General features: G+C 43.9%; 2 protein-coding genes across 4 annotated transcripts in view; one reads left to right on the top strand and one right to left on the bottom strand.

The window, feature by feature from the left end:
- The first annotated feature begins 534 nt into the window (after positions 1 to 534).
- Positions 535 to 12,797, top strand: CRLS1 (cardiolipin synthase 1). Its single transcript, XM_073673338.1, has 7 exons — positions 535 to 964; positions 4,506 to 4,643; positions 6,752 to 6,881; positions 7,800 to 7,885; positions 9,873 to 9,941; positions 11,723 to 11,814; positions 12,375 to 12,797. The coding sequence occupies exons 1-7, from the start codon at positions 650 to 652 to the stop codon at positions 12,460 to 12,462; spliced, it is 918 nt and encodes a 305-aa protein (XP_073529439.1). The 5' UTR covers positions 535 to 649; the 3' UTR covers positions 12,463 to 12,797.
- Positions 12,798 to 16,799: 4,002 nt separating this feature from the next.
- Positions 16,800 to 27,145, bottom strand: part of LRRN4 (leucine rich repeat neuronal 4) — a 50,341-nt gene continuing 39,995 nt past the window's right edge. For all 3 annotated transcript variants that reach the window (XM_073673335.1, XM_073673337.1, XM_073673336.1), the window contains 3 exons: positions 25,613 to 25,817; positions 23,096 to 23,230; positions 16,800 to 17,869 (listed from right to left, as the gene is read on the bottom strand). In XM_073673335.1, the coding sequence (XP_073529436.1) occupies positions 16,819 to 17,869; positions 23,096 to 23,230; positions 25,613 to 25,817 (1,391 nt within the window). In that variant the 3' untranslated portion in view covers positions 16,800 to 16,818. The remainder of the gene's footprint in view (positions 17,870 to 23,095; positions 23,231 to 25,612; positions 25,818 to 27,145) is intronic.

The raw sequence follows: 27,145 nt of genomic DNA, 5'->3' as shown, positions 1-27,145 counted from the left end.
CTTCCAGCGCGGGGCAGGCTCTTCCAGTGCGGGGCAGCCTCCCTCCAGTGCGGGGCAGCCTCCCTCCAGTGCAGGATCTTCCAGCGCGGGGCAGGCTCTTCCAGTGCGGGGCAGGCTCCCTCCAGTGCAGGATCTTCCAGCGCGGGGCAGGCTCTTCCAGTGCGGGGCCCAGCCTCCCTCCAGTGCAGGATCTTCCAGCGCTGGGCAGGCTCTTCCAGTGCAGGCTCCTCCAGTGCGGGGCAGGCTCCTCCAGTGCGGGGCAGGCTCCTCCAGTGCGGGGCAGGCTCCTCCAGTGCGGGGCAGGCTCCTCCAGTGCGGGGCAGGCTCCTCCGCAGCACTCTCTCTCCAGTGCCCACATTGCTGCCAGTTGTTTCTGGCTTTACATATGTTCTCCTTAGGGAAGATCACTACAAACCAGGAAAACATACAATCCATGATTCACAGTGACGAGCAAGCCCCCCAGCCCGGCGTCCCCTCTTGTACAATATTACACAGGGCTGGGGAGTCTGCATTCCGTCAAGGTAACGCCGCCTCCAGCCTTAACAAAGGGTTAACGCCGTAAAGCATGCCGCTTGTCGCACAGACAGGGCCGGGTGTGAGGGCAGGGCGGCCGCATGGGGAGCGCTGAGCCTCAGCTGTCACTATCGCTATGTCGGTGCTAGCCTTACTGCTGGGCCGGTGCTCGCCGTCTGCGCTAGGCTGCCCGGCACGGCGGCTGATAGGCCGCGAGCTGTTACAGGACACCCGGGCTCGCCATGTGCTGGGTGTACGGGACATCCCGGAGGGAGGCCGCCCGGTTGGTAGGCCGCTGCTCCCCGCTCATCTGCTCCGGTCCCTGCACGGCCGCGCCGCCCTACACCTGCTGCGGCCCTGCGGGGGAGCCGTGTGCGGGAGGGGGCGGCACAAGTCCGGGAGCTCCGAGGACGAGGAGAGCGGCGCCGCCCGGACACCGGAGCCCGACCTGGTGAGTATATAGCCGGGCACAGAGTGTACTGGAGGGAGGGAAGGTCATCGGGGCGGCTGCCAGACAAGCACCGCTGCTGCTAATCACATAGTCACATCACTACTACTACAGCTCTTATTACTACTGCTATACTGCGCCCACCACTGCTTGTATTACTACTGCCTCTCCTCTGCTATATACAATGCTGTCACTAGTGGTCACCGTTCAGCTGTCCACGCTATAACTCCGCTCCTCTCCTCTCTTCACTCTGCCGCTCGTCTCGTCTCCTATTCTTGATGTCATTGCTGATACCACTACTATTATACAGTGCTGGCCAAAAGTATTGGCACCCCTGCAATTCTGTCAGATAATACTCAGTTTCTTCCTGAAAATGATTGCAATCACAAATTCTTTGGTATTATTCTCTTCATTTAATTTGTCTTCAATGAAAAAAACACAAAAAGAATTGTCCTAAAGCCAAATTGGAAATAATTCCACACCAAACCTAAAAAAAGGGGGTGGACAAAAGTATTGGCACTGTTTGAAAAATCATGTGATGCTTCTCTAATTCGTGTAATTAACAGCACCTGTAACTTACCTGTGGCACCTAACAGGTGTTGGCAATAACTAAATCACACTTGCAGCCAGTTAACATGGATTAAAGTTGACTCAACCTCTGTCCTGTGTCCTTGTGTGTACCACATTGAGCATGGAGAAAAGAAAGAAGACCAAAGAACTGTCTGAGGACTTGAGAAACCAAATTGTGAGGAAGCATGAGCAATCTCAAGGCTACAAGTCCATCTCCAAAGACCTGAATGTTCCTGTGTCTTCCGTGCGCAGTATCATCAAGAAGTTTAAAGCCCATGGCACTGTGGCCAACCTCCCAAGATGTGGACGGAAAAGAAAAATTGACGAGAGATTTCAACGCAAGATTGTGCAGATGGTGGATAAAGAACCTCGACTAACATCCAAACAAGTTCAAGCTGCCCTGCAGTCCGAGGGTACAACAGTGTCAACACGTACTATCCGTCGGCGTCTGAATGAAAAGGGACTGTATGGTAGGATACCCAGGAAGACCCCACTTCTTACCCCGGGACATAAAAAAGCCAGGCTGGAGTTTGCCAAAACTTACCTGAGAAAGCCTAAAACGTTTTGGAAGAATGTTCTCTGGTCAGATGAGACAAAAGTAGAGCATCAACATAGAGTGTACAGGAAAAAAAAGAGGCATTCAAAGAAAAGAACACGGTCCCTACAGTCAAACATGACGGAGGTTCCCTGATGTTTTGGGGTTGCTTTGCTGCCTCTGGCACTGGACTGCTTGACCGTGTGCATGGCATTATGAAGTCTGAAGACTACCAACAAATTTTGCAGCATAATGTAGGACCCAGTGTGAGAAAGCTGGGTCTCCCTCAGAGGTCATGGGTCTTCCAGCAGGACAATGACCCAAAACACACTTCCAAAAGCACTATAAAATGGTTTGAGAGAAAGCACTGGAGACTTCTAAGGTGGCCAGCAATGAGTCCAGACCTGAATCCCATAGAACACCTGTGGAGAGATCTCAAAATGGCAGTTTGGAGAAGGCACCCTTCAAATATCAGGGACCTGGAGCAGTTTGCCAAAGAAGAATGGTCTACAATTCCAGCAGAGCATTGTAAGAAACTCATTGATGGTTACCGGAAGCGGTTGTTCGCAGTTATTTTGACTAAAGGTTGTGCTACCAAGTATTAGGCTGAGGGTGCCAATACTTTTGTCTGGCCCATTTTTGGAGTTTTGTGTGAAATGATCAATGATTTGATTTTTGCTTCATTCTCTTTTGTGTTTTTTCCTTGCAAGCAAATTAAATGAAGATAATAATACCAAAGAATTTGTGATTGCAATCATTTTCAGGAAGAAACTGAGTATTATCTGACAGAATTGCAGGGGTGCCAATACTTTTGGCCACCACTGTACATCAAATAATTTTCACATTACTATTCCCCTTATACTGTTGTTATTGCTGCTGTTACACATCACGTCCTCCCATTATTACTGCTAGTACTTTACTACTGCTATTGTACATAATCTACTACTAAGGCTGTGTTCACATGTGCAGTCGATTAGATCGGATCCAGCAGGAATCTGTTGACGAGTTCTGCAGACATAACTTTTTTTTTGTCCAGCTAAAGAAACTGATTTCTTCTGGATCTGTTTTTTTAACACTGAAGTCTACGGACAACGGATCTGTTCATTAGCCATCTGTTTTTGTCCCATTTGAAACTGATCCAGTGAGCGAACGACGGATCCTTCTCAAATGAAAGAAAAACTGATGTTTAATTAACAGATTCCTTTTCCATGGACTTAGATTTAAAAAAAAAAAAAAACAAAGAAACAGAACCAGCTGAAATATATATATATTTTTTTTAGCTGGACGAAAAAGTTGTCTGCGCAACTCTGCTGGATCTGTTCTAACCAATGATTACTGCACATGTAAACTTGGCCTAGCGCTGCTTCTTTACAACTTCTATCACTTTTGTTCCTACAACTAGTATTAAAGGGAATCTGTCACCAGGTTTTTGCTATCCCATCTGTGAGCAGCATGATGTAGGGGCAGAGACCCTGATTCCAGCAATGTCACTTACTGGGCTGCTTGCTGCAGTTTTGATAAAATCACTTTTATCTGCTGCAGATCTAGCACAGCTCTGTATAACCCAACCCACACCACTAAATGGCACCTTTCTGTGTACACTGTGCGTAGTCAGCAGCTTTAGTAGTCCTCTGGGGATAATCTCCTGCTGATAAAATCACCTTTTTATCAAAATTACAGCAAGCAGCCTAGTAAGTTACACAGCACTGTAATCAGGGTCTCTGTCCCTTCATTATTCTGCTCTCGGATTACATATCAAAAACTTGGTGACAGATTACTTTTAATAGTGAGACTGTCATTACTATACAACTCCTCACATCCCTCTTTTTAGTGTCACTGCTGCTACCACACTGCAAATATGCAGTTTCTGCAGTGTGTGACCTCTGCCACTAGGACTAATAGTACAACCGTTGCCTGTACACGTAGGTCTAACGGTACGGCCGTCGCTGTCGCACGTAGGTCTAACGGTACGGCCGTCGCTGTCGCACGTAGGTCTAACGGTACGGCCGTCGCTGTTGCACGTAGGTCTAACGGTACGGCCGTCGCTGTTGCACGTAGGTCTAACGGTACGGCCGTCGCTGTTGCACGTAGGTCTAACGGTACGGCCGTCGCTGTTGCACGTAGGTCTAACGGTACGACCGTCGCTGTCGCACGTAGGTCTAACGGTACGGCCGTCGCACGTAGGTCTAACGGTACGGCCGTCGCACGTAGGTCTAACGGTACGGCCGTCGCACGTAGGTCTAACGGTACGGCCGTCGCACGTAGGTCTAACGGTACGGCCGTCGCACGTAGGTCTAACGGTACGGCCGTCGCACGTAGGTCTAACGGTACGGCCGTCGCACGTGTATTCCTGGGCTATAATAGTAGGGGGGCACTGGGAGGTTGTGTATTTCTATACTGGGTATTAAACCTGGGAATGTTCTGCATTCTGTTTTACAGTATGAAAATCCATGGACGATCCCAAATCTGTTGTCTATGACCAGGATCGGTCTGTCTCCTGTTCTCGGTTACCTGATTGTCGCAGAAAACTTTAACTTTGCTCTTGGTATTTTCGTTCTCGCCGGGATCACTGATCTGGTGAGTGTTCAGCCGCCCCGGTCAACGGGGTATAAATCAGACGTGGTTTACCCCTGACAAGATGTTTAGAGGAGTGTCATTTATGTCAGGGCTCGACAAACCCAGGCGCCTGGTCGCCAGTGGCGCCTAGAAAATGTTGCCTGGTGCTTGAGGAGTTGAGAAGAAAAAAAAATACTCTCAATCCAATCCCACCTCCTGCACGGAGTCATCCAATCGGAGGAAGCAGGGACAGTATCGCTCAGGCCGCCTTCTCCACTTTGCTCCGCCCCCCTTATGCTCCGGGACTGGACAGGGAGAGTTGGGTTACGGGGGAAGCAGGGCCGGCGTCAGCACCCGGCGTACCCGGGCAAGTGCCGGGGCCCTGGAAAATCAGAGGGGCCCAGCCGCCCACTCACTGTCGGGGCCCAGCCGCCCACTCACTGTCGGGGCCCAGCCGCCCACTCACCCACCCGCCCACTCACTGTCGGGGCCCAGCCGCCCACTCACCCACCCGCCCACTCACTGTCGGGGCCCTGGCCGCTTCCTCGGCACCTGTTCAGGGACGCAGGCGCTGCTTGATTGCCAGCACTTCCCCCAGACATGGCCGCGCGCTGTCCGGCTGTGTCTGCTAGTAATGACACGGCAGGGTCGACGGCACTGCACCTTTAATTGTGCTTGTGTCGCTCCTGCCGCGTCATTACTAGCAGACACAGCCGCACAGCGCGCGGCCATGTCTGGGGGAGTGCCGGCAATCAAACACCGTCGGAGCGGAGGTCCTGCACAGATGGGCGGGAGGGGCCCGGACCCGACCGCAAGTGGGCCCCTCTGATGTTCCAGGGCCATGAAGTCTGTGACACGCCGGGGGCCCTGCACTGCCCCATACCCGAGGAGCTGCTGGACAAGACACTGGACCGGGGACAGGTGAGTGAGGCTTCCCCAATCCCCATATTAAAAATATTAGTAATGGGTCTGTGTGAGTGCATGTATGTGAATGTCAGTGTATATGACTGTGTATATATATTTGTCTGTTTTATCTATGTGTATGTCTGTATGTGTACATATGTCTGCGTACCGTGTGTGCGCGCGCATATGTCTGCGTACCGTGTGTGCGCGCGCATATGTCTGCGTACCGTGTGTGCGCGCGCATATGTCTGCGTATGTGAAGGATGAGGGGGCAGGCTGGGCCATGTGTAATATATATATATATATATATATATATATATATATATATATATATATATATATATATATATATATATATATATATATATATATATATATATATATATATATATATATATATATATATATATATATATATATATATATATTTTATTTCTCCGCCGTATCTGTGCATCATGAATCATGTATGTGTTAAAAGGGCCCACTGAGACTCTTTCGCCCGGGGCCCAGAAAAACCTGGAGCCGGCCCTGGGGGGAAGGATTGCTGTGGCCGGGGGCCCGTTCTCATCTCCCGCTACCTGTGTAAGTACATACAAAGGCCGTGCTCCCCGGGGAGACGCCGTGTGTGAGGGGGTCTATATGTACAGTTTGTCAACAAAAAAATTCTGGCTCCTAAATTTTTTGGCTGGCTCCTAGATTCTGAACAACTTTGTCGACCCCTGATTTATGTTATATTGAAGATGGGTGGGGGGGTGTCCGTGTGGGAGCAGCAACTTAGTCCTCTCATACCATGAAATGGTGGTCGTACAAATGGCTGTTCAGGTTTTCCCGTTTTTAGAGGTTATTCCATTGGATATTTTGAGAATGTCTATAGGATGTGGGATCCATCTCGAGGCATCGCACCTATATTGGGAGCTGAGGCCTTCCACCCACCCACATTTAGGACATTTCCTGTTGATATGTCATCCGTGTCTGTGATGGGAACACCCTGACAAAGTGTGTGAATTTGGTGATCTTTGGTTCTGAGTATAGACATGTCTTCTCCATACACCTGGCCGTACATACAAGGTACCTGGCCACCAATAATTGTTTGGCCCGCAGTGATCTCGTATGACCTTTCTAAAAGGCAGGTTTGGATGACAATTTCCAGGAGGAACCTGACATAGGTATATGACTTGGAGATCACTTTGGTTTTTGACCTTCTAATGTATGTTTTCTGGTTGTAGCTGGATGGGTATATCGCAAGGAACTGGGCCAATCAGAAGTCTGCGTTAGGAAGTGCTCTGGATCCACTTGCAGACAAAATCCTCATCAGCGTCCTATATGTCTGCTTAACATATGCAAATCTAATCCCGGGTAAGTAGGTGCCGAGCCATAATGTCCTATGTCAGGGTTTATATGTTTCATGTTCACAATCGCTCCATCCACCTCATTTATGCTTCAGTGGGTTGTCCCATAATCACAACTTGTCACCTGTCCACATGATCAGTCATTAGTCAGTGTCTAATTCTTCCAACCATGAGAACTGGGGTCCTGTGTCCCCATTGTGAATGGAGCATCGGTTGTGCGTGTGCACTGCTGCTCATTTTAAAGTCTATGGGACTTATGAAAACCGGAACCCTGTCAGTCCCGTTAACTTCAAACAGGTGGGCTGCAAGAGTCAGTGCGCCATTCACAATGAGGATGCGGGACTGTCCTTCTGGTCATCGTTGGGGGAGCCCAGTGTTTCCTGGATTAGTTGCTCTTCAATCAGTGGTGTTGTAATTTGTCCTTGGTGCTGAGTCTTTTGGGTTTCTTGTGAAATTCCAGTTTATGAAGCAACTCAGGAGTTCTTGACTAATGGATTTGAGATTAATGGGATTTCATTGTATAAAACTTGTGTATTCACCAAATGTGCAGATGAGGGGCTAGAATAAAGGAAATTCATCAATGCAATCGTGGGTTAGCGCTGCTAACCGGGTAAGATGGGTCAATCAGAGAGGGCATATATAATCACCAATGTAACGCCTAATACCAGCTCATGGATTGGCACGTAGTGCTGGTATTTCCATCTCTAGATTCATATAAATACGGCACGTTACAGGCACCTGTCTGTCTGTATGTATGAGGACACATGCTATGGCCACGTGGGCTACTTGCAGATAGGGCCAATAGTAAGTTGATGGCACATTCATATAACTTGGTCATAGCAGTATATCTGCACGGAGCTCCTATAAGTTGTTCATTTGAATCAATGATTTAACCTCTGTTTATTTTTTTTTTTTTGTTTTTCAGTTCCTCTGACAGTCATGATCATCTTGAGGGACATTGCATTGATTGGTGCTGTTTTTTACGTCCGTTATAAAACCCTTCCACCTCCCGTAAGTACATGTGATGGGTGCATGTTTCCCTGTGTGTTTACAGCTTAAAGGGGTCATGACTAAGGGTGAGCTGTCGCCCGAAACTTGTTGAAGTCACATTTCTTCTAGCTGTACTGCTGACCTTGTCCTCTGTTATGCACTTTGTGTGAATAAAAGCCTATTCACGGTTCGTGGCATTAATAATGGCACACTTGGGCTGTGTGCCCACGATGCGCTTTTAATGCGTTTCTGCAGCGTTTTTGCAGCTGCGGAAACGCACTAAAAACGCATGGTAGAAGGCCTGCCATGTTCCCCAATGATAATCCGCATGTGCTGTGCACATGCTGTGGAAATTTCCGTTGCGGATTATCATTGCAGAAAAAAACGCAGCACTACCAATTATTTTGCGGAAGCGCTGCGTTTTCGCCGCCATTGACTTGCATTAGATCGCGCCCATTCCGCAAGACTGCATCTGTACTTGCGTAATTGACGCTTTCTAATGTGCGGATGGTACCCGGGTGTAGAAGAGAGGAGAGTCTCATCCACACCCAGGTACCATTAAAAAATCTGTAAAAAAAAAAAGAATAAAATAAAAAATAAATGTATATTTACCTTCCGGCGGCCCGCGCTGCGCTCCTCCTTGCTTCCCGGCACTTTGCAGTGGATTGAAGGACCTGCGCTGACGTCAGAGTCATGTGACGGGTCACGCGACGCTGACGTCGGCAGGTCTTTCAATCCACCGCTGTCAGCACCGAGCGAAGCAAGCCAGCGCGGGCCATCGGAGGGTAAGTGTATATTTATTTTTTTTATTTTTACCACTCTCTCGGGTCACACTATATAAATCCATGCCGGTTGCATGGATTTATATAGTGTGACCTAGTTGTCACAAGCACTTTCCAAGTGATGCTAAAATCGCTTAGAAAGCGCTTGTCAATCTGCATGCGGAAATGTCAGTGAATAACGCTCCATTTCCGCATGTCCCTGGCAGGAAAACGCATGTACAATCCGCATGCGTTTTTTTCTGCCAGGGAGATGCAGAAACACTCAGGAAAAAATCCTGAGCATGTCTGCATCGTGGGCACATAGCCTTAAAGAGAACGTGTTAGCTGATACATGCTGCCCAATCCATGAGTAATGGGGAGGAAAACAGTAGGTCGGGGGATTGGAGCAGCTCCGGTGATAGTGCGGTGGCAGCAGGGTCATTGTAGTCTGTAAGCTTTACTGTAGAAATGAGTTTTCAGGTTTCATCCGAATGTTTCAATTGTGGTTTGACACTATTGTCTCCACTAAACTCCAGAGGATGGGGATATGCTCAGGAAAAATCTTGGAGGCCATTGGGTGATGAACGTACGCGAGAAGAAGGTCTTGTGAGGAGCGGAGATTACGTGTAGGACGGTATTGGGAGATGAGTTTGGAGGAGACAGATTATGGACGGCTTTGTAATTCATTGTTGGTAGTTTAAATTGGAGTTACGGAGAGGAGAAGCGAAGGAAGAGGAGGATTAATCGGGCAGCAGAGTTGATGATGGACTGATGGGTTACGAGCGTGTTAGTTGGGGATGAGTTTAGTCTGTTTTAGGTTTGAAAGTTATTTTAATAAATTGCCTTATACCAGGGATGTCAAACTCAAACCCACAGAGGAAAATTAAAAACTTGGACAAAGTCATGGACCAACTAGTATACAGTATAATGGGCCCCACACAGGCCACCATGCACAATAAAGGGCCCCACACAGGCCTCCATGCAGAATAATGGCCCCACATAGTCCTCCATACAGTATTATAAATACCACACAGTCCTCCAGACAGGATAATGGGCCCCGCACAGTCCTCCAGACAGGATAATGGGCCCCGCACAGTCCTCCAGACAGGATAATGGGCCCCACACAGATGTGGTTGTTCTGGTGTCGCAGGCCAAATAAAACCACCCTGCAGGCCACATTTGGCCCATGGACCAGAGTTTGACATGTATGCCGTACACATTGATAGTGATTTTTCTTTTCCCTTTAGAGAACTCTTGGGAGATATTTTAACCCTTGCTATGCAACTGCTCAGTTAGAGCCGACGTTTATCAGTAAGGTGAGTATATATCTACTCACTTGTTGTCTTTTCATGTACATTATGTGAATTATCCAAAGCAAGAAGAATTAGAAAGTCCACAGACATGGCTTTTATATGGCAGGCGATCGTAACGATTACCTCTGAGGTTTCTCCTAGCTGCGACTGTGCGCAGCCGCCCAGAATACAAGCAGAGTTCACAGTGAATAGTCAGATGATGGTTGCAGCACTCACCAAAAATTTGCAACCTCTATATAGGAATCTAAGGGGTAACATTTCTCCTTGTGGAAAGTGACATGCCAGTATGAGGAGGCTTACAAGCCATGTAATAATGCTCCTTTGGGAAATTAAATTTGCAAATTGCCTCCTCATAGAGGAAGAGGACTAGAATTCTAGTTACACAAATTGGAAGTAGCAATCCTAAGAGTCATGACTTTTAAGCCTCCTCACGTTGGTGTGCCAGAACAGGCATGTCACTCTCCTCAAGGAGAAATGTTAACCTCCAGATCCTAGTCAGAAGCCTCTCATACAGCCAAACCAGTTCTCATGCTTTGCACTAATGAGAGGCAACACCCCGAAACACTGCAAATTGAGATTCTGATTTGGCTTTTAACCTAAGCCATGTGATAAGGCTCGTTAAAGAATTGATATTGACTTTTAGGATTGCTATTTCCAATAGGTTGCGCTAGAGTTCTAGTCCGCTCCCTCTCTGAAGAGGTATCTTGCATATTCAATCTCTATATATAGTGACACAAGCGGGCAGGAGAGTGGTACGTTCACTTGCCTACGGCCGGTTCATGTGCTGCCCCCCGCAATGACTACTTTATCTCTTATCTTACGGACACAGGGCCCATTTTTCCATATCTGTGATTTATATTTTATAATCTGCTTGCCATGGGTTTGTGCTGGTCTTAAAATAAAGGTCTTCATTGAGAAGCTTCTTCCCACCCAACATATTTGTAGCAAATGCACAGCATATTCCACAAATGTCTTGATAGATGTGGTGGGGGCCCTGCAAAAGCCAACTTATATAGGCAGAGAATGAATGGAGAGTTGACAGGATATGCTATTAAATAGGTGTGGGTCTCACTGCTTAGATGCTGTGGCCGCTATCGGTCATGGCATGTAAGGGCCATCTCTAATCCCAGCAGTTAGGTGTCATCATCCCACATCAGCCTCATATTCTACCAGTGCACTTGTGGCTTACATGTCCTTCACTCATCCATAAGGGGTTAAATCCTCCTCTGGTTTCTGCTGACAGTGCCACAGTGACCATGGGCTGCAGGCCATCGCTCCTGAGGTCACTGATTTGCCTGCAGCAGTCGGTGCCACAGTGACCATGGGCTGCAGGCCATCACTCCTGAGGTCACTGATTTACCTGCAGCAGTCGGTGCCACAGTGACCATGGGCTCCAGGCCATTGCTCCTGAGGTCACTGATTTGCCTGCAGCAGTCGGTGCCGTAGTGACCATGGGCTGCAGGCCATCGCTTCTGAGTGGGCTGCAGGCCATCACTCCTGAGGTCACTGATTTACCTGCAGCAGTCGGTGCCGTAGTGACCATGGGCTGCAGGCCATCACTCCTGAGGTCACTGATTTGCCTGCAGCAGTCAGGTGTTGGTGCATCACTGTGGTGATGTGACCAGGGCTCCAGAGGATCATGCGAGCGTTAGCTGTGGAGCCGCGGGGAGCGTTGATTTGTTTCTTACTTTTCACACATTCAACATTCAGTTTTGGGTTACAAACCTCTTATTAATCAGTTGTCTTTGAAAAAAAATCAGATTTACTGTATTATGTCTCTTCAGATGAACACAGCGGTCCAGTTAATACTGGTGGCAGCGTCACTCGCGGCCCCGGTATTTAATTATGTGGATAGTGTCTATCTTCAAGCGTTATGGTAAGTTACACATAATCACACTGCTTAGAGGGGTTTCCTGAGATATTGGAGACATAGACTTAGGATATCAATGTTTGAGCTGTTGGGGGTGGGTGGATGGGGGGTTGTGGCCTTTGGGATCATGTATGTACAATGTGGGGGGAATAGAGCACAACATGCCGTTCATTTGTAATGCCAGTCTGCCAGAGAAATAAACGTACATCTGTTAGTGTTTGGCTCATAGAGAGGTTCGTCTATAATGAATGTGCCCTCATAGGATTGGGATTATCTTGTGTACTAAGATGATTCTCGTCTGTCAGCATCGGGAAATGCAATCATGTGACTGCAACTATGCGACATGCATACTCCTGAACACAATCCAACTAGACTTTTTCCGGCTTCGCTCAATGCAAGTGTATTGCGCAAGGCCGGAAACAGTCTAGTCGGATTGTGGCCGGGAGTATGCATGTCGCATAGTTGCAGTCACATGCCTTTGGTTCCCAGCACTAACACCTGATGATTGTTGGAGCCATGAGGAGGATGCTCTGGTGTTTCATGCTAATGTTAGTGCTTTGTTCCAGGTGTATCACTGCGTTCTCCACTGTGGCCTCTGGGTACAGCTACTACCATTATGGACAGAAGACAGTCAAAGTTTTGAACAATAAGTGAAGACATGGATTTCTATAAGATGCTGCGGACACAAAGGAGCGATGTACGATGCGTCGTCTCTTCGTTGTAATTACTGGACATTGATGTATGATGGTCTCCTGAGCTGGGGCGGCCCAATCGTCTGAGGATCCTACTTATGCACTTAATATTCAATATTTGAATGTGGTATAATGGACACGGGGGTTTTGTGGAACGATTGACAATAGCTCCCAGTGTGGAAATGATTTTGTCAATATCTGATGAATTTTGAGAAATAACGTTTTTGGCTGTGATCTGGCAATGTAACGTATGATTTCTGATTTGCACTTAGAAGTAAAGGACTTTTATTAGGGAAAGCGCGTTGTGATTTTGGTAAACGGAAGTGTTCTCTATATTTCATGTATGGTACACGGGAAAATCAATGACTCTGAATGCTGAGCTCTGTATAACCCCGCCCACACCACTGATTGGTCGCTTTCTGTCAATACATTGGCAGCATTCTGTTGACAATGTATATTGACAGCTGCTAATCAGTGCTGGGGGTGCTGTTGGACCAGGAGGCACGAGACTACTAGTCCTGTTGTGGTGATCTGCTGATAAAACACTTATTTTATTGAAACAGCAAAACACTGCCTAGTAAGTGACACATCACTGCAATTAGGGTCTCTGCCCCTACATCATGCTGCTTACATAGCAAAAACCTAGTGACAGGTTCTCTTTAAAGAGCTTGTCTAGGCTGAAATAAAAATTCTGCAGTCACTCTGACACCGTATCGTGTGGGTGAGCGTTCATGTAACCACATGTATGTGCTTTTCATACTTGCTGTCACATTCCGACTAGACTCCTGCACTTCTTTCAATAGGAAACAATTGAGAGACGTTGGAAGAGTCTAGTTGGCACGTGTCTGCAAGTATATAAATAGGATACATGTGGTTTAGTGACCACCCACCTGCATGGGGAAAAGTGATGGGTAGCGCGTCGCAAACGACCAAACTTTTCATTTCAGCTTGGACATCCCCTTTAGCCCAGCAGCAAATTCATGGAAAATTCCACATACTGATTTTCCTGCGAGTTTGCAAAGTGTAAAAGTCGGAAGATCTCTGCATTAGAGGAAGTGGATTTGGGATTTAAAAAACACCCTAAAATCCAGGGAGTTCCGTCCGTCCTCCCCTTTTTTTCTCCCCCAAAAAGTGTTGGCGTTTTGCAACATCTCACTCATTTCCATGATATTATGTTGGAATAATGAAAAGGCACCATCATTAAAAAGGGTGTTGAGACTCCTGTATATCGGGAGGTGAGAGGCTTTGGTGGTGCTGCATTCATGGGTGGGGTGCACGGCAGATTTTGCTCACCTTGTACATTCATCAATAGCATGGATGCACCATACCTGTGCATGCAATGTCTCCAGTGCCTCTCGCCACAGTTTACAGGTGTCAGAGAACCCATTTATAAAGAATGTGTTATCAGAAAATGACCTAATTCAGGTTTTTGTGTTAATTGTATTTTAAAATTTTGCTGTGGGGTTTTTCAATTTTCCATATCATTAGATTGTAAAAAAAATCTTGCATTTTTTTTAAACTTGCCACGAAGCCTAATATTAGACTACCACTTCCTGTTCTTTCCAAGTGACTTCAGCGGTCACTGTCTATTTGCAGACATGATTACAATTACAGATGTATATACCTCTGTATATACTGTAGGAAGAAAACAGGATCCACCATTCAGAATCGGTGATGGTCACAGCTCACCTCTACCCCCTCCCTGCACAATGACCTGTGCCCTAATAGACGTCAGTACGGTCTAAGGCTATTTCTGCTGTCTGTGCCCAGCCGGATAAAGGGGTGTAGTATTGGGCCTAGTGTTCAGTGTGACAATTGCAAAATTATTTTGTTTTAATTTTTTTTTTTTTTTATATATTATTTTTTTAGATTACTATAAAAATGAACAAATACATTTGCCTATAACAGATTTAAACAATAGGCCATTTTTTTATTCGACAGTTCCATTAAATTGCTTGTCAAGGACTGAACTTCAGATGGGGATAGGTCATCAATATGAGATTGTTGGGGGTCCGACAACGGGCACCATCACCAATCATCTGAAATCTGCTCTGGCAGCGGCTGGAACAAAGCAATATAAATTAATGGGAGTTAAAGTTCAGTACTCCTAATATACCAAAGTGTAATAACCATCTAGGGATGAAAGATTCTCATCAACAAATTACCCAAAAGGTAAATAGATCCTATTTAAGGGATGCAATAAAACATGACTTTTATTAATTTTAGTTAAAAAGTGGTCTATATTTAAAATGACTAGAGTGAACCTGTATTATTTCAATGTCTAATGGGGTTCCTAATGTTAGAACCCTTCTCTGTTCAGCTAGAAATCTTCCCCCTACCTAAGCCTATGTCTTCCTATCTAGGTCATGGCTGCAGCCATTAATCTATGTAGATATAAATCCGAATAGTCGGCACTCCGTTAAGAATGCGGTGCACATGGAGAAGTAACAGCAAGTAGAAGCAAAGATCCCGCCACTCACGTGTTGATTAATGCTCTTTTTTAATGAAAGTCCCCATACAAGACATTTCATCCCATCCCAGGCTCTTGTCAATTGTGGGATAACCTCTATAGCAAGGATTTATAAAGTACATCCCAGGAAATGACAATCGTTTGGGATGGGCTGAAACATCTTGTGTGGGGACTTTCATTAAAAAGCGCATTAATCAACACGCGAGTGCCGGGATCTTTGCTTCTACATGAATCTATGTAGCACTTTTTGGATACATCTATTTTATTTTCTTTCATACAGGTATCACACAAGAAACTAAAAAACACACTTGGGGTATGTGCACACGGTGCGGATTTGCTGCGGTTTTGACGCTGCATTTTTATGCAGCGTCAAAACCGCAGCGGCCAGATGTTACAGCATAGTGGACATGGGATTTCAAGAAATCCCATGCCCACTATGCGTTTTTGTGCACCTGCGGAAACTGACATGAGGCGCTTTTTTCAGATCCACAGCATGTCTATTTCTCTTGTGGAAACGCATGCGGATTTTCCTCATAGACTTGCATTAGATGAGGAAAATCCGCATGCTTAAAAACTGCACGTGTGTTTTGTGCGTTTCCGATCAATAAAGTTTGTTTAAAAAAAACCTCTAATTTCAACATGACCGCAAGTAACCTAATTTGCATATTAGGTGCGGAAATGGTGCCGAAATTCTGCACCGTCAAAACCGCAGCAAATCTGCACCTTGTGCACATACCCTTATAGCCTTTTCAACTAGTTTCGCCTAGACAGGCTTCCTCAGGGGGCTAAAGTAAAAATATAGTTCAGTATTCGGCACTGATATCAGCTGCTTGTATTAGACCCCCAACAATCTCATATTGATCACCTATGTATAGGAGTTATCCAGTTCAGTCCCTTTTAAGCCTTATATAATTGTGGTAATACTTTTCATTTTTAAAGGCTCAGTTTGATGCAACAGGGAGATGCAGATACACGTTGGAACATACAAGTCCACAAAGTAGAACGGTGGCAAAAGGCATGTATTGACTTAATGATCTCTTCCCATGCAGCAATGGTGCAGCTCTCTGCCATTATTCCCTCCCAGTGAATATAATCTTAGGCCGGTTTCCTTTTAATGGTGTATAATTGATGTCTCATTAGATATCATTGTCCCTGATGGGCAGCATGGAGTAGTCTGTTGCTCTACTAGGGTATGTTCACAAGTGGCAGATACACTGCAGATTTCCATCTAGAGCAGGATGATGTATTACAGTAAAGCATCTTTTGTTAACTGACCCAAATTCTTTGTTTTTAAAGGGATAATAATTTCGTTTCTTCTTGTATGGAATCTCCTTGGCCTCGTATTAAACAAAATCGCATAGCGATTAAAGGGAATCTGTCACCAGGTGTTTACTACCCTATCAGAGAGCAATATGATGTAGGGGCAGAGACCCCTATTCCAGCGATGTGTCACTTACTTGGCTGCGTGCTGTAGGTTTGATAAAATCACTATTTACCTGCTGCAGATCTAGCAGTTCTCTAAATGCTGAACTCTGTATAACCCCGTCCACACCACTGATTGGCAGCTTTCTGCCTATGCACATGAGTTGTGTGGGTGGGGTTATACAGAGCTCAGCATTCAGAGCAGTGCTAGATATGCTGCAGATCAGTGACTATATGGTGGCTGGTTTACTAGTCCTCTAGTGATAACATTACTGTTTTATCAGCAGGTGATTATCAAAACTACAGCAAGCAGCCCAGTTTGTAAGCCCCCACGTCATGCTGCTCTAATATGGGGTGGCAAAAACCTGGAGACAGATTCCCATTAAGAAAGAAGTTGCTCCACAGAATGAGGTTTGTAACAAGACTTTAATGATAAGATGGGATGGTACACTGATACTCAAATGCGGGATTCTTATAGGACACAAGACGCGTATCGTACTTACTAACCATGCTATTTCTACAAGCTTTGTATAGGCACGCAGAGAGCACCACAATGGTGACCAGAAACAAGCCACCGAGAGCACTTAATATGGACAGGAGGAGGATGTAGCTGGGCTTGGTCCTGAATTCAGCGCAGGGACTTCTTGATGAGCCATTTGTCGGAGCACTATGTCCTCTCTTATTAAAAGCCAATACACAAACGTTATATGTAGTAAATGGCGCTAGGTTATACAGAGTGTACTGTCTCATTGTCACGTAAATGTTATCTACCGTTTCATTCGCGCCACTCTCGGGTTGATAAACTAACTGGTACTTTTCCACTATGGAATTCGGGGCACACCAAAGTATCTGTGCCGACGTGTCTGTTATCTCGAATACTCCATGTACTAGAGGGGGTTCTGGAATTACATGGTCTCCTGAAAGTCCAGGACACAAGCATGGTTTTAGTAATTGAAGCTCAGAGCAAGGAGCCTGAAGATGTCTACAATGGTCATAGTCACATGCCACCATTTTGCTGCCTACTATTGTTACACTAGGTTGAGTCTCTTCTTTGTCATACTCTTCTGTGTTGTCTCGTTGGGTTTCTGATTGGTCTCCATTAGAACTTCCACTGTCCGGAAACTTGTGTGGAGTTATTGGTTCATGGCTGGTGCTGATGGACCATGTAAGTTCTTTAGGTAAGGACTCGCTGTCGCTCTTCGGGCTTATGTATGGAGTGACCACACCAGATTGTGTGGTTGAGTCGATTTCAAAACCCGAACTCGTAAAATCTTTAATATATTTCTGTCCTATTGTACGTGGTGTTAATAAACCTTCTGTCGTTCCCGGTATATAATCAGGATACATTATTGTATTGGGGGTCACAGACTCTTCGATTTCAGTATTTGGGTTGCTCCTTCTGCACCGCTTATGTAGCTCAAGCATTGATATATCTGGTAAATCTCCCTTCAAGTAACTGCAGAAAGTTTCATGTGGACTAAATAATAAAAAAGGAGAACAAATGTCAAAAATATTAAAACGCAGAATAGAATGTAGTGACGACTATACACAAGAATGGGATAAAGCTGCAAGATCGAGCATAGCCACTATGGAAAAAAGTGCAATAGTTCGGCAGGGCAGCCTAGAGTCGTGACACCACTGAGATTATATTGATAACCCGTTCTACGGATAAGTCAGACATTTTCAAATCTGGTAACAACTTTACAAAATTGTCTCTTCAGAGAGGAAGAGAACTTGAACTCTAGCGCCACCTATAGGAGTAGCAATCCTAAAAGTCAATATTGACCCTTTACCGAACCTCGTCACGAGACTTAGGATAAAAGCCAGAACAAGAAACTCAATTTGCAGACACTGTGTTTCGGGGTACTGCCCCTCGTCAGTGCAAAGTGTGAGTTCTGGTTTGGCTGGGTGAGAGGCGTCAGACCAGGATCTAAGGGGTAACTTTTCTCCTTGTGGAGAGCAACATGTTAAGCATGTCAAGGTGAGGAGACTTTCCTTTAGAAAAGTAGTCTGGCCGTACTCATTATAATGCTTTATTAAATACAAAAAGTCCATAAAATAAACAATACACAGTAAAAGTTACAGTGGGAAACCACAAGATGGCAGCACAAACCCATATTAGAGGATAGTAGAAAAAATGCTTAAGTTTTTTGTGTAGCCAGGAACATGAATCACAGAAGGAAACCTAGTTTCTAATATAATAAAGTGACATGCAGAACAATCTGCTGTCCCAGTATCTATGTGTAGGCTAGATAATCAAAAAAAGCACGTACAACACCTCTATAATGAGCAGTGCCGCAGGAACTGTCCCACAAGTTCCCACAATTGTGTCCCACAATTTCTACTGAATATAGAAATACCCCATATGTTGCTGGTACAGTACTGCTTAACCACACGGCGAGACTCGGGAGGGACAGAGCGCTATATGTCTCCTGGAGCGCATATTTTCCTAGAATAGTATGCAGACTCCATATACAGAGCCCCTAAGTGCTAGAAGAGCAGAAAGACCCCTCAAGTGACCACATTTTGGAAATTATACCCCTTTGGAAATTTATCTACAGGTGTAGTGACGATTTTGACTCCATGGGTGTTTTTCCAGAAACCAGCAGTGGATGTTGCTGAGTTAAAATTGCAAACTTCCGTTGTAGTGACCAGTATGTTGTAGTGCCCGTACATTGTGCCCAGCCCATGCACCCATAAATTAGGCGGGCTCAAATCGCTACAAAAATGACAAACATGTGGACGCTAACTGTGCTTTAGGCACACTGGGGCTCAGAAGGGAGGGGGGCATTTGGATTTGGGAGTGCAGAATTTACTACATTTATTTTCACTGATGAAGTATATATACGTCATGGCGATCTCCCCCACACAGGAGGCTATGCATGAGTGATCGACGCCGGGTGCCACTCGGCACTTTAACCTGCTAAATGCTGCAATTGATATCGATTGCAGCATTTAGCAGGCAAGCAGAGGGTGGGAGTCCTCTCTGCTCTCCGATCAGCATCCCCGCGACGTCATCGCGAGGGGCCGATCGTTGCCATGGTGACCAAATGTCGTCATGATGACATCTGGGTCACCAGAGCTAGAAAACATACTACACCATTCTCAGAGCATGGTGTAGCAAGTTTGCCTGAGTGCAGCACTGACAGTTTATAAAGCATTGCAATGCTCCTGCATTGCTATGCTTTATAAGCGATCAGACTGCAAAAAGTGAAAGTCCCATAGTAAGAAAAAAAAGTGAAAAAAAAATTGTGAAACTATTTTAAAAAAATCACAAAATAATTATATATATATATATCTATCTATCTATCTATCTATATACAGTGGTGGCCAAAAGTATTGGCACCCCTGCAATTCTGTCAGATAATACTCAGTTTCTTCCTGAAAATGATTGCAATCACAAATTCTTTGGTATTATTATCTTCATTTAATTTGTCTTCAATGAAAAAACACAAAAAGAATTGTCCTAAAGCCAAATTGGATATAATTCCACACCAAACCTAAAAAAGGGGGTGGACAAAAGTATTGGCACTGTTTGAAAAATCATGTGATGCTTCTCTAATTCGTGTAATTAACAGCACCTGTAACTTACCTGTGGCACCTAACAGGTGTTGGCAATAACTAAATCACACTTGCAGCCAGTTAACATGGATTAAAGTTGACTCAACCTCTGTCCTGTGTCCTTGTGTGTACCACATTGAGCATGGAGAAAAGAAAGAAGACCAAAGAACTGTCTGAGGACTTGAGAAACCAAATTGTGACGAAGCATGAGCAATCTCAAGGCTACAAGTCCATCTCCAAAGACCTGAATGTTCCTGTGTCTTCCGTGCGCAGTGTCATCAAGAAGTTTAAAGCCCATGGCACTGTGGCTAACCTCCCTAGATGTGGACGGAAAAGAAAAATTGACGAGAGATTTCAACGCAAGATTGTGCGGATGGTGGATAAAGAACCTCGACTAACATCCAAACAAGTTCAAGCTGCCCTGCAGTCCGAGGGTACAACAGTGTCAACCCGTACTATCCGTCGGCGTCTGAATGAAAAGGGACTGTATGGTAGGATACCCAGGAAGACCCCACTTCTTACCCCGAGGCATAAAAAAGCCAGGCTGGAGTTTGCCAAAACTTACCTGAGAAAGCCTAAAACGTTTTGGAAGAATGTTCTCTGGTCAGATGAGATAAAAGTAGAGCTTTTTGGGAAAAAGCATCAACATAGAGTGTACAGGAAAAAAAAAGAGGCATTCAAAGAAAAGAACACGGTCCCTACAGTCAAACATGGCGGAGGTTCCCTGATGTTTTGGGGTTGCTTTGCTGCCTCTGGCACAGGACTGCTTGACCGTGTGCATGGCATTATGAAGTCTGAAGACTACCAACAAATTTTGCAGCATAATGTAGGGCCCAGTGTGAGAAAGCTGGGTCTCCCTCAGAGGTCATGGGTCTTCCAGCAGGACAATGACCCAAAACACACTTCCAAATGCACTATAAAATGGTTTGAGAGAAAGCACTGGAGACTTCTAAGGTGGCCAGCAATGAGTCCAGACCTGAATCCCATAGAACACCTGTGGAGAGATCTCAAAATGGCAGTTTGGAGAAGGCACCCTTCAAATATCAGGGACCTGGAGCAGTTTGCCAAAGAAGAATGGTCTACAATTCCAGCAGAGCATTGTAAGAAACTCATTGATGGTTACCGGAAGCGGTTGTTCGCAGTTATTTTGGCTAAAGGTTGTGCAACCAAGTATTAGGCTGAGGGTGCCAATACTTTTGTCCGGCCCATTTTTGGAGTTTTGTGTGAAATGATCAATGATTTGATTTTTGCTTCATTCACTTTTGTGTTTTTTCCTTGCAAGCAAATTAAATGAAGAGAATAATACCAAAGAATTTGTGATTGCAATCATTTTCAGGAAGAAACTGAGTATTATCTGACAGAATTGCAGGGGTGCCAATACTTTTGGCCACCACTGTATATCTATATATATTGTACCCATAAATAAATATTTTTGTAAAAAAAAAAAGTACACATATTTGGTATTGCCACGTCCGGAACGACCCGACCTATTAAGCTGTCCCACTAGTTAATCCCTTTAGTGAGCACTATAAAAAAATAAATAAATAAAAACGATGCAAAAAATTATGATTTCTAATAATACCGCAAATCAAAAAGTGGAAAAAAACGCGATCAAAAAGTCGAATGGAAATAAATATGGTATCTCTGAAAACGTCATCTTGTCCCGCAAAAAACAAGCCGCCATACAGCTCCAATAGTGGAAAAATAAAAAAAAAGTTATAGCTCTCAGAATAAAGAGATGCAAAAATAATTATTTTTTCTATAAAATAGTTTTTATTGTGTAAAAGCGCCAAAACATAAAAAAATTATATAAATGTGGTATTGCTGTAAACGTGCTGACCCGAAGAATAAAGCTGCCTGATCAATTTTACCACAAGCGGAACGACAAAAACAATACAATTCCTGAATTGCTGTTTTTTGTTCATTCTGCCTCCCAAAAGTCGGAATAGAAAGCGATCAAAAAATGTTATCTGCCCGAAAATGGTGCCAATAAAAGCGTCAACTCATCCAGCAAAAAATAAACCCTCATATGACTCGGCCGAAATATTGAAAAATTAGAGCTCTCAAAATATGGCGTTGCAAAAACTAGTTTTTGCAAAAAAAAAAAGAGTCTTTTAGTGTGTGACAGCTGACAAACATAAAAACCCGATATGATTCTGGTATCGCTGTAGTCGCACCGACCCAAAGAATAAAGTCGTCTAATCACTTATACCGCACGAGGAGCGGCGTAAAAAGTAAATAAAACCAATTCTTCACCTGCTGTTTTCTTTGTTCATTTTGTCTCCCAAAGATCGCAGTAAGGCTCGGCGCACGTTTATCCTGCGCTCTGCACTGAGCGCTTACACTGGGGTTTCCAGGTAAATCTCTTCCATGACGTGTATATACTTCAAATGTCGGGAAGGGGTTAGAAGTTTGAAGAGTTTGTTTTACGTAAATAATGGGTTTTCCCACAAACAAAAGTTCATAAATTGTCTGTGTCTAACCGTGTACGGAACATACCACATCTCCTGGGAAGGGGAGGAAGCAAAAGAGTATACAGACATTACAGCAGAGGATTGTAGAGGATTCATTTTGTGAGGTAAAATATTGTTTAAAAACAGGCAGTGAAATGTTTTACCTCACAAAATGAATCCTCTGCGATCCCCTGCTTTAATGTCTGTATACTCTTTTGCTTCCTCCCCTGCCCAGGAGATGTGGTATGATCCGTACACGGTCAGACACTGACAATTTTTAAAATGAACTTTTGTTTGTGGAAAAACCCCTTTAATCGTCATCATAAATGGAAAGTTCTGCAATATAATGTGCGTAATTCACATACGTCCCAAAAGTATTATTAGTTGCATACCACTTCGAAATAGGAGAATCAAAAAACATGGGTCTACGTGCAGACCCAGTTTTTTTTAATATACTGTGCGTGTATCTTTATGCGGTCTCTTTCAATAGAGGCACTAGGGATTGAGGTAGGGATCTTTGGCCAGTTGCCCTCCCTTATGCAAGACATAATGAGAATGATGGTACCTGTAGTTCACTTTACCCTCTTTGCAGGATGGGGGTGGGGGAGGTAAACAACATTTTGTTAGTTCTGTACTTCGATACTCAGAATCTAAATATTATACTTTTTTAGGCATGAATTTTACATTACCTTATCATGAGGTTCTCGTGGTTTGAAAGCAGCCACTCATGGTCTTCACAAACGCAGTGTAATTGATTGCCTCGAAGGTCAATTTGTACATACTTTGAGTTGATATTCCAAGGTGAGAGGTAATTGAGGCTGCAACTGCAAAGATGGTAGAAATATATAAAGCATTCATTTACTCTTATGTTGCTTATTCAAATAATCTCTGCTCCTCCATGAACGGGGGTTTTTTGTTTTGTTTCGCAGCCCACCAAATAATATTAGGTCTTCTTCCAATTGTGTTAGGTGGGCTGCTGAACAAAACAACACCCTGTTCATGGAAGATAGAGTTCCCTGCCGTACTGCTTAAAAAAAAAAAGGGCACCTGCATGCTTCAAATTTACACCATGCACGACCAGATTAACCTATTATTGACATGTGACGTGCATGTAAGTCACACATGAGCAGTGGGTGATTGGACAGGTACTGGAGATATGGGGCAGGCGCCAGCTGTCTTAGGCTATGTTCACATGTTTCGGCTTGTGTTTGCAGTAAAAAATGCAACAATTGCAACAAATTTTTTTCATAATCTCTGCAAAAATGCAGTTTTACCGCAATTGCACCAAATAAAAAAATATATGTACTATATCACTGCATCCTTAAAAGTCTGTTCAATGAAAATTTAGTAAACATTTAGTGAAGAGAACCTTTCACCACTTTTTACATGTTTAACTGACTACATGATAAAGGGGTTGAAGAACTGAATAAAATAGTTATGATTTTTTTTTATTTCTCCTCTCAATTACAGAGATATTGCCTTCTAAACTTTAGGGCGTCTAATATGTTAATTTTTCCTTTCAACAAAGGGGGCGGTAACAGATTCTTCTCTAGGGGCGTTTACTTTTTCCCCTGTATGACCTTGCCCAATCATAAGGCAGCATCATAGAGGGGAAAAAAAGATGATGTGTCTAATTTTATTACACTGAGATCTCATCATTCCTGGAGCTTATAAGAACAGTAAGTCTGGGATTGATGAAATCTGTGTGTGATCAGGTGAGACACATCAGTCTGAACAGATCACCATGAAAAAGTCAGTTCTGACCTTCTCTGGGGGTGTTTACTTTTTTCCCCCCAGTAAAGCAACGTTCCCATGATGAGTATTTGGTGAGTTTTTGATATTGTTGATTTTTAAAAAAAAACGCAAGCAACCTATTTTACTTAAAGATGCAGAAATGCTGCAGAAAATCTGCAACATCAAAAGATCATCTTGGGAATGTAACCGAAGACTTTGCTTTCATATGATTGGGCAACATCATACAGTGAAAAAAGTAAACACCTCTAGAGAAGAATCTTTGCTGCTGTCCCCTTGGTTGACGTGGAAATTAGCAGCTTAGACTCCTTACATTTTAGAAGGCAATATCTCCGTAACAAAGGCTAGAAATAAAAAAAATAAAAACTGCATTTTGTTCAGATCTCCTGCCCCTTTATCATGACATAGCCAGTTTAACATGTAAAAAGTGATGAAAGGTCCTCTTTAACCCATAAGTTAAAATCATGAAGAGAGAAAAAATTGCTGTTTTCGGTCACTGCACCTCTGTAAAAAGTGCCATAAAAAGCAATCAAAATGTTATATTATCCAAAATTAAAATCAATATAATTGTTGCCGCCACACAAAAACAAGCGGTAAAACAACTCCATCAATGGAAAGTTATAGGTCTCAGAAAATGCTGACACAAGCCAAATTTTTCTTTAATTTTTACAAAGTTCTGATTTTTTTAAATCAATAGAATATGAAAAATAACTATACAAATTTGGTATCATTGTAATTATATTGACATAAAGAATCATGTTCCCAGATCATCATAATTGCACAATGAATGCCATAAATGTGATACCCCTAAAATTGGATTTTTTCTCACCATTTCAATGCTCTTGAAATTTTTATCTCATTTTTCAGTGCATGACTTGGTAAAGTGAATAATATTTTTAAAGTCTACAACTTGTCCCGCAAAAACCAAAGTGCAAAAACAAAACAAATCGCCTGTTTATGAAGGGGTTATAGCTTTGAAGAAAGCACCTGATGAGACAACTAAGTTTTAATATGCATATTTAGCATTTGCATTGAGTGCATATTGTGAAATAAAAGGCAATGTCTGAATATCAGGGAATCAATTTACCTATGGGTTGTGTTTGTATACACAGATACAGCTCTGTATGTCATTACTTTCTGGAGACTGTGAAAATCTATTTTATTATACTTATCATATGCCCCATCTCTTCACAGACATTATTATCACTTTCCCCATTGAGGCTCAAATTCTAAGTTCCCTATCAGTATGTCTGTGCAGTGTGGGATGAAACTAACTGGAAAACCCGGAGGACACCCACGCAAACACGGGGAGAACATACAGACTCCTTGTAGATGTTGTCCTCGTATTCCCAGTGCTACAAAGCGACAGTGCTAATAACAATCTATGAGATTACATTCGGTCTGTGAACTGCCACAAAGCCCACACACCCTGCTGTGTAATCTCTATCACTTACTTTTGGAAATTAAGATAAAAAAGATTTGTTGCATTTTTAAATATCTCCGTTTTGACGTAGTAAAGTCTCTTGGAATCTGCACAGTCGAGAACCTCTAAGTGTGGGAACCATTCGAAGAGGTCATCTTCTAGAACTTCCATATTAATCATCTTCCTGATGTGAAGCTCCCTCAGTTTGGATAAATCTTTGATCCATGAATAATTCACTAAAATGAAAAGATATTAGTAATACTGGGATAAAGGAGCAGACACGATCTATTCAATTTGAGATACCAATATTATGTCAGGAGTGCACAGAATGTTGGGCAGGTCGCTTTTTTCTAGTATCATACTTGCCAGCTTTTGAAGGGCGCAATTCGGAAGGCAATCATGGCATGCAAAGCAAGGGATGAAAATATATAACAATGGCCAGAACCCTCCATGCCACTTCCATGGCCCACAAAAGACCTTTCCCTAATTATCAGTAGTGTTTGTTGGCTCACAGGAGACTGAATTTCTAGCTCTTCCCAGAGTTTTGGAGGTCTTCACTTTTTCTGGTAGCCTTGCAGATATCCCAGGAAAGTTGGCAAGTATATCTAATAGTAGGAGTGTGAGCAATATACTTATATCCAGCTTGGTGCACAATACTTACCTATGTGATTGGCACATGTAAGGCAGCACAAACATATATCCACAGCTCTGTCATCACTTCCGTCCAGTTCTTAAAGGGGTTGTCTGGTACTTTAATATTCATGGCCTATTCTTAGGAAAGGTCATCAATATCATATCGGTGTGGGTTCGACACCCCACCAATCAGCTGTTTTCGATGCTGGTGGATCAGTTGTGGAGTTCAGCAGCTCTATCAACTGCATAGTAGCCACGGCCAGGCACTGCCCATTGTGGTGTTGTTATGCAGACGAAAGGAACTCCAGAAGGCCACACAGAGATGCTGGATGGTAGGTTTAAACAGCCATACTTTTATTCTCCTCCTTCCGTTCCCTTCCCCTGCCTTGTCCCCTCCTCCCCATTACATCATCGTTACTAGGCAGAAACTGAAACAAGGATAACAGCCAACCAATCACAGATGTAGTAACAACATCACACCCATGAAAAAAGTGGATCTGCAGTACCCCTATGCAGTTGACAGAGCTGTGATGTTCCGCTTTGCAACCAAGCATATCCAGCTGCCACCAATAACAGCTGATTGGCAGGGGTGCCTGCTCTTGCACCCCCACCGATCTGGTATTGTTGACCTACAGTGGGTACGGAAAGTATTCAGACCCCTTTAAATTTTTCACTCTTTGTTTCATTGCTGCCATTTGATAAATTCTAAAAAGTTCATTTTTTTCTCATTAAACTTTACTCTGCACCCCATCTTGACTGAAAAAAAGCAGAAATGTAGAATTTTTTGCAAATGTATTAAAAAAGAAATACTGAAATATCACATGGTCATAAGTATTCAGACCCTTTGCTCAGTATTGAGTAGAAGCACCCTTTTGAGCTAGTACAGCCATGAGTCTTCTTGGGAATGATGCAACAAGTTTTTCACACCTGG

Source organism: Phyllobates terribilis, unplaced genomic scaffold (genome assembly GCF_046119375.1).
Source record: "Phyllobates terribilis strain yellow unplaced genomic scaffold, ASM4611937v1 Scaffold_3__8_contigs__length_932513732, whole genome shotgun sequence".
NCBI lineage: Eukaryota > Metazoa > Chordata > Amphibia > Anura > Dendrobatidae > Phyllobates > Phyllobates terribilis.
This window is presented reverse-complemented; position numbering and strand designations above follow the sequence as displayed.

Bases quoted from the DNA above. Each gene is read 5' to 3' on its own strand.
- CRLS1 (XM_073673338.1), top strand. From the start codon at position 650: ATGTCGGTGCTAGCCTTACTGCTGGGCCGGTGCTCGCCGTCTGCGCTA. The intron at 965-4,505 runs GTGAGTATATAG...TCTGTTTTACAG, and splicing joins GGACACCGGAGCCCGACCTG to TATGAAAATCCATGGACGAT. The intron at 9,942-11,722 runs GTGAGTATATAT...ATGTCTCTTCAG, and splicing joins AGCCGACGTTTATCAGTAAG to ATGAACACAGCGGTCCAGTT.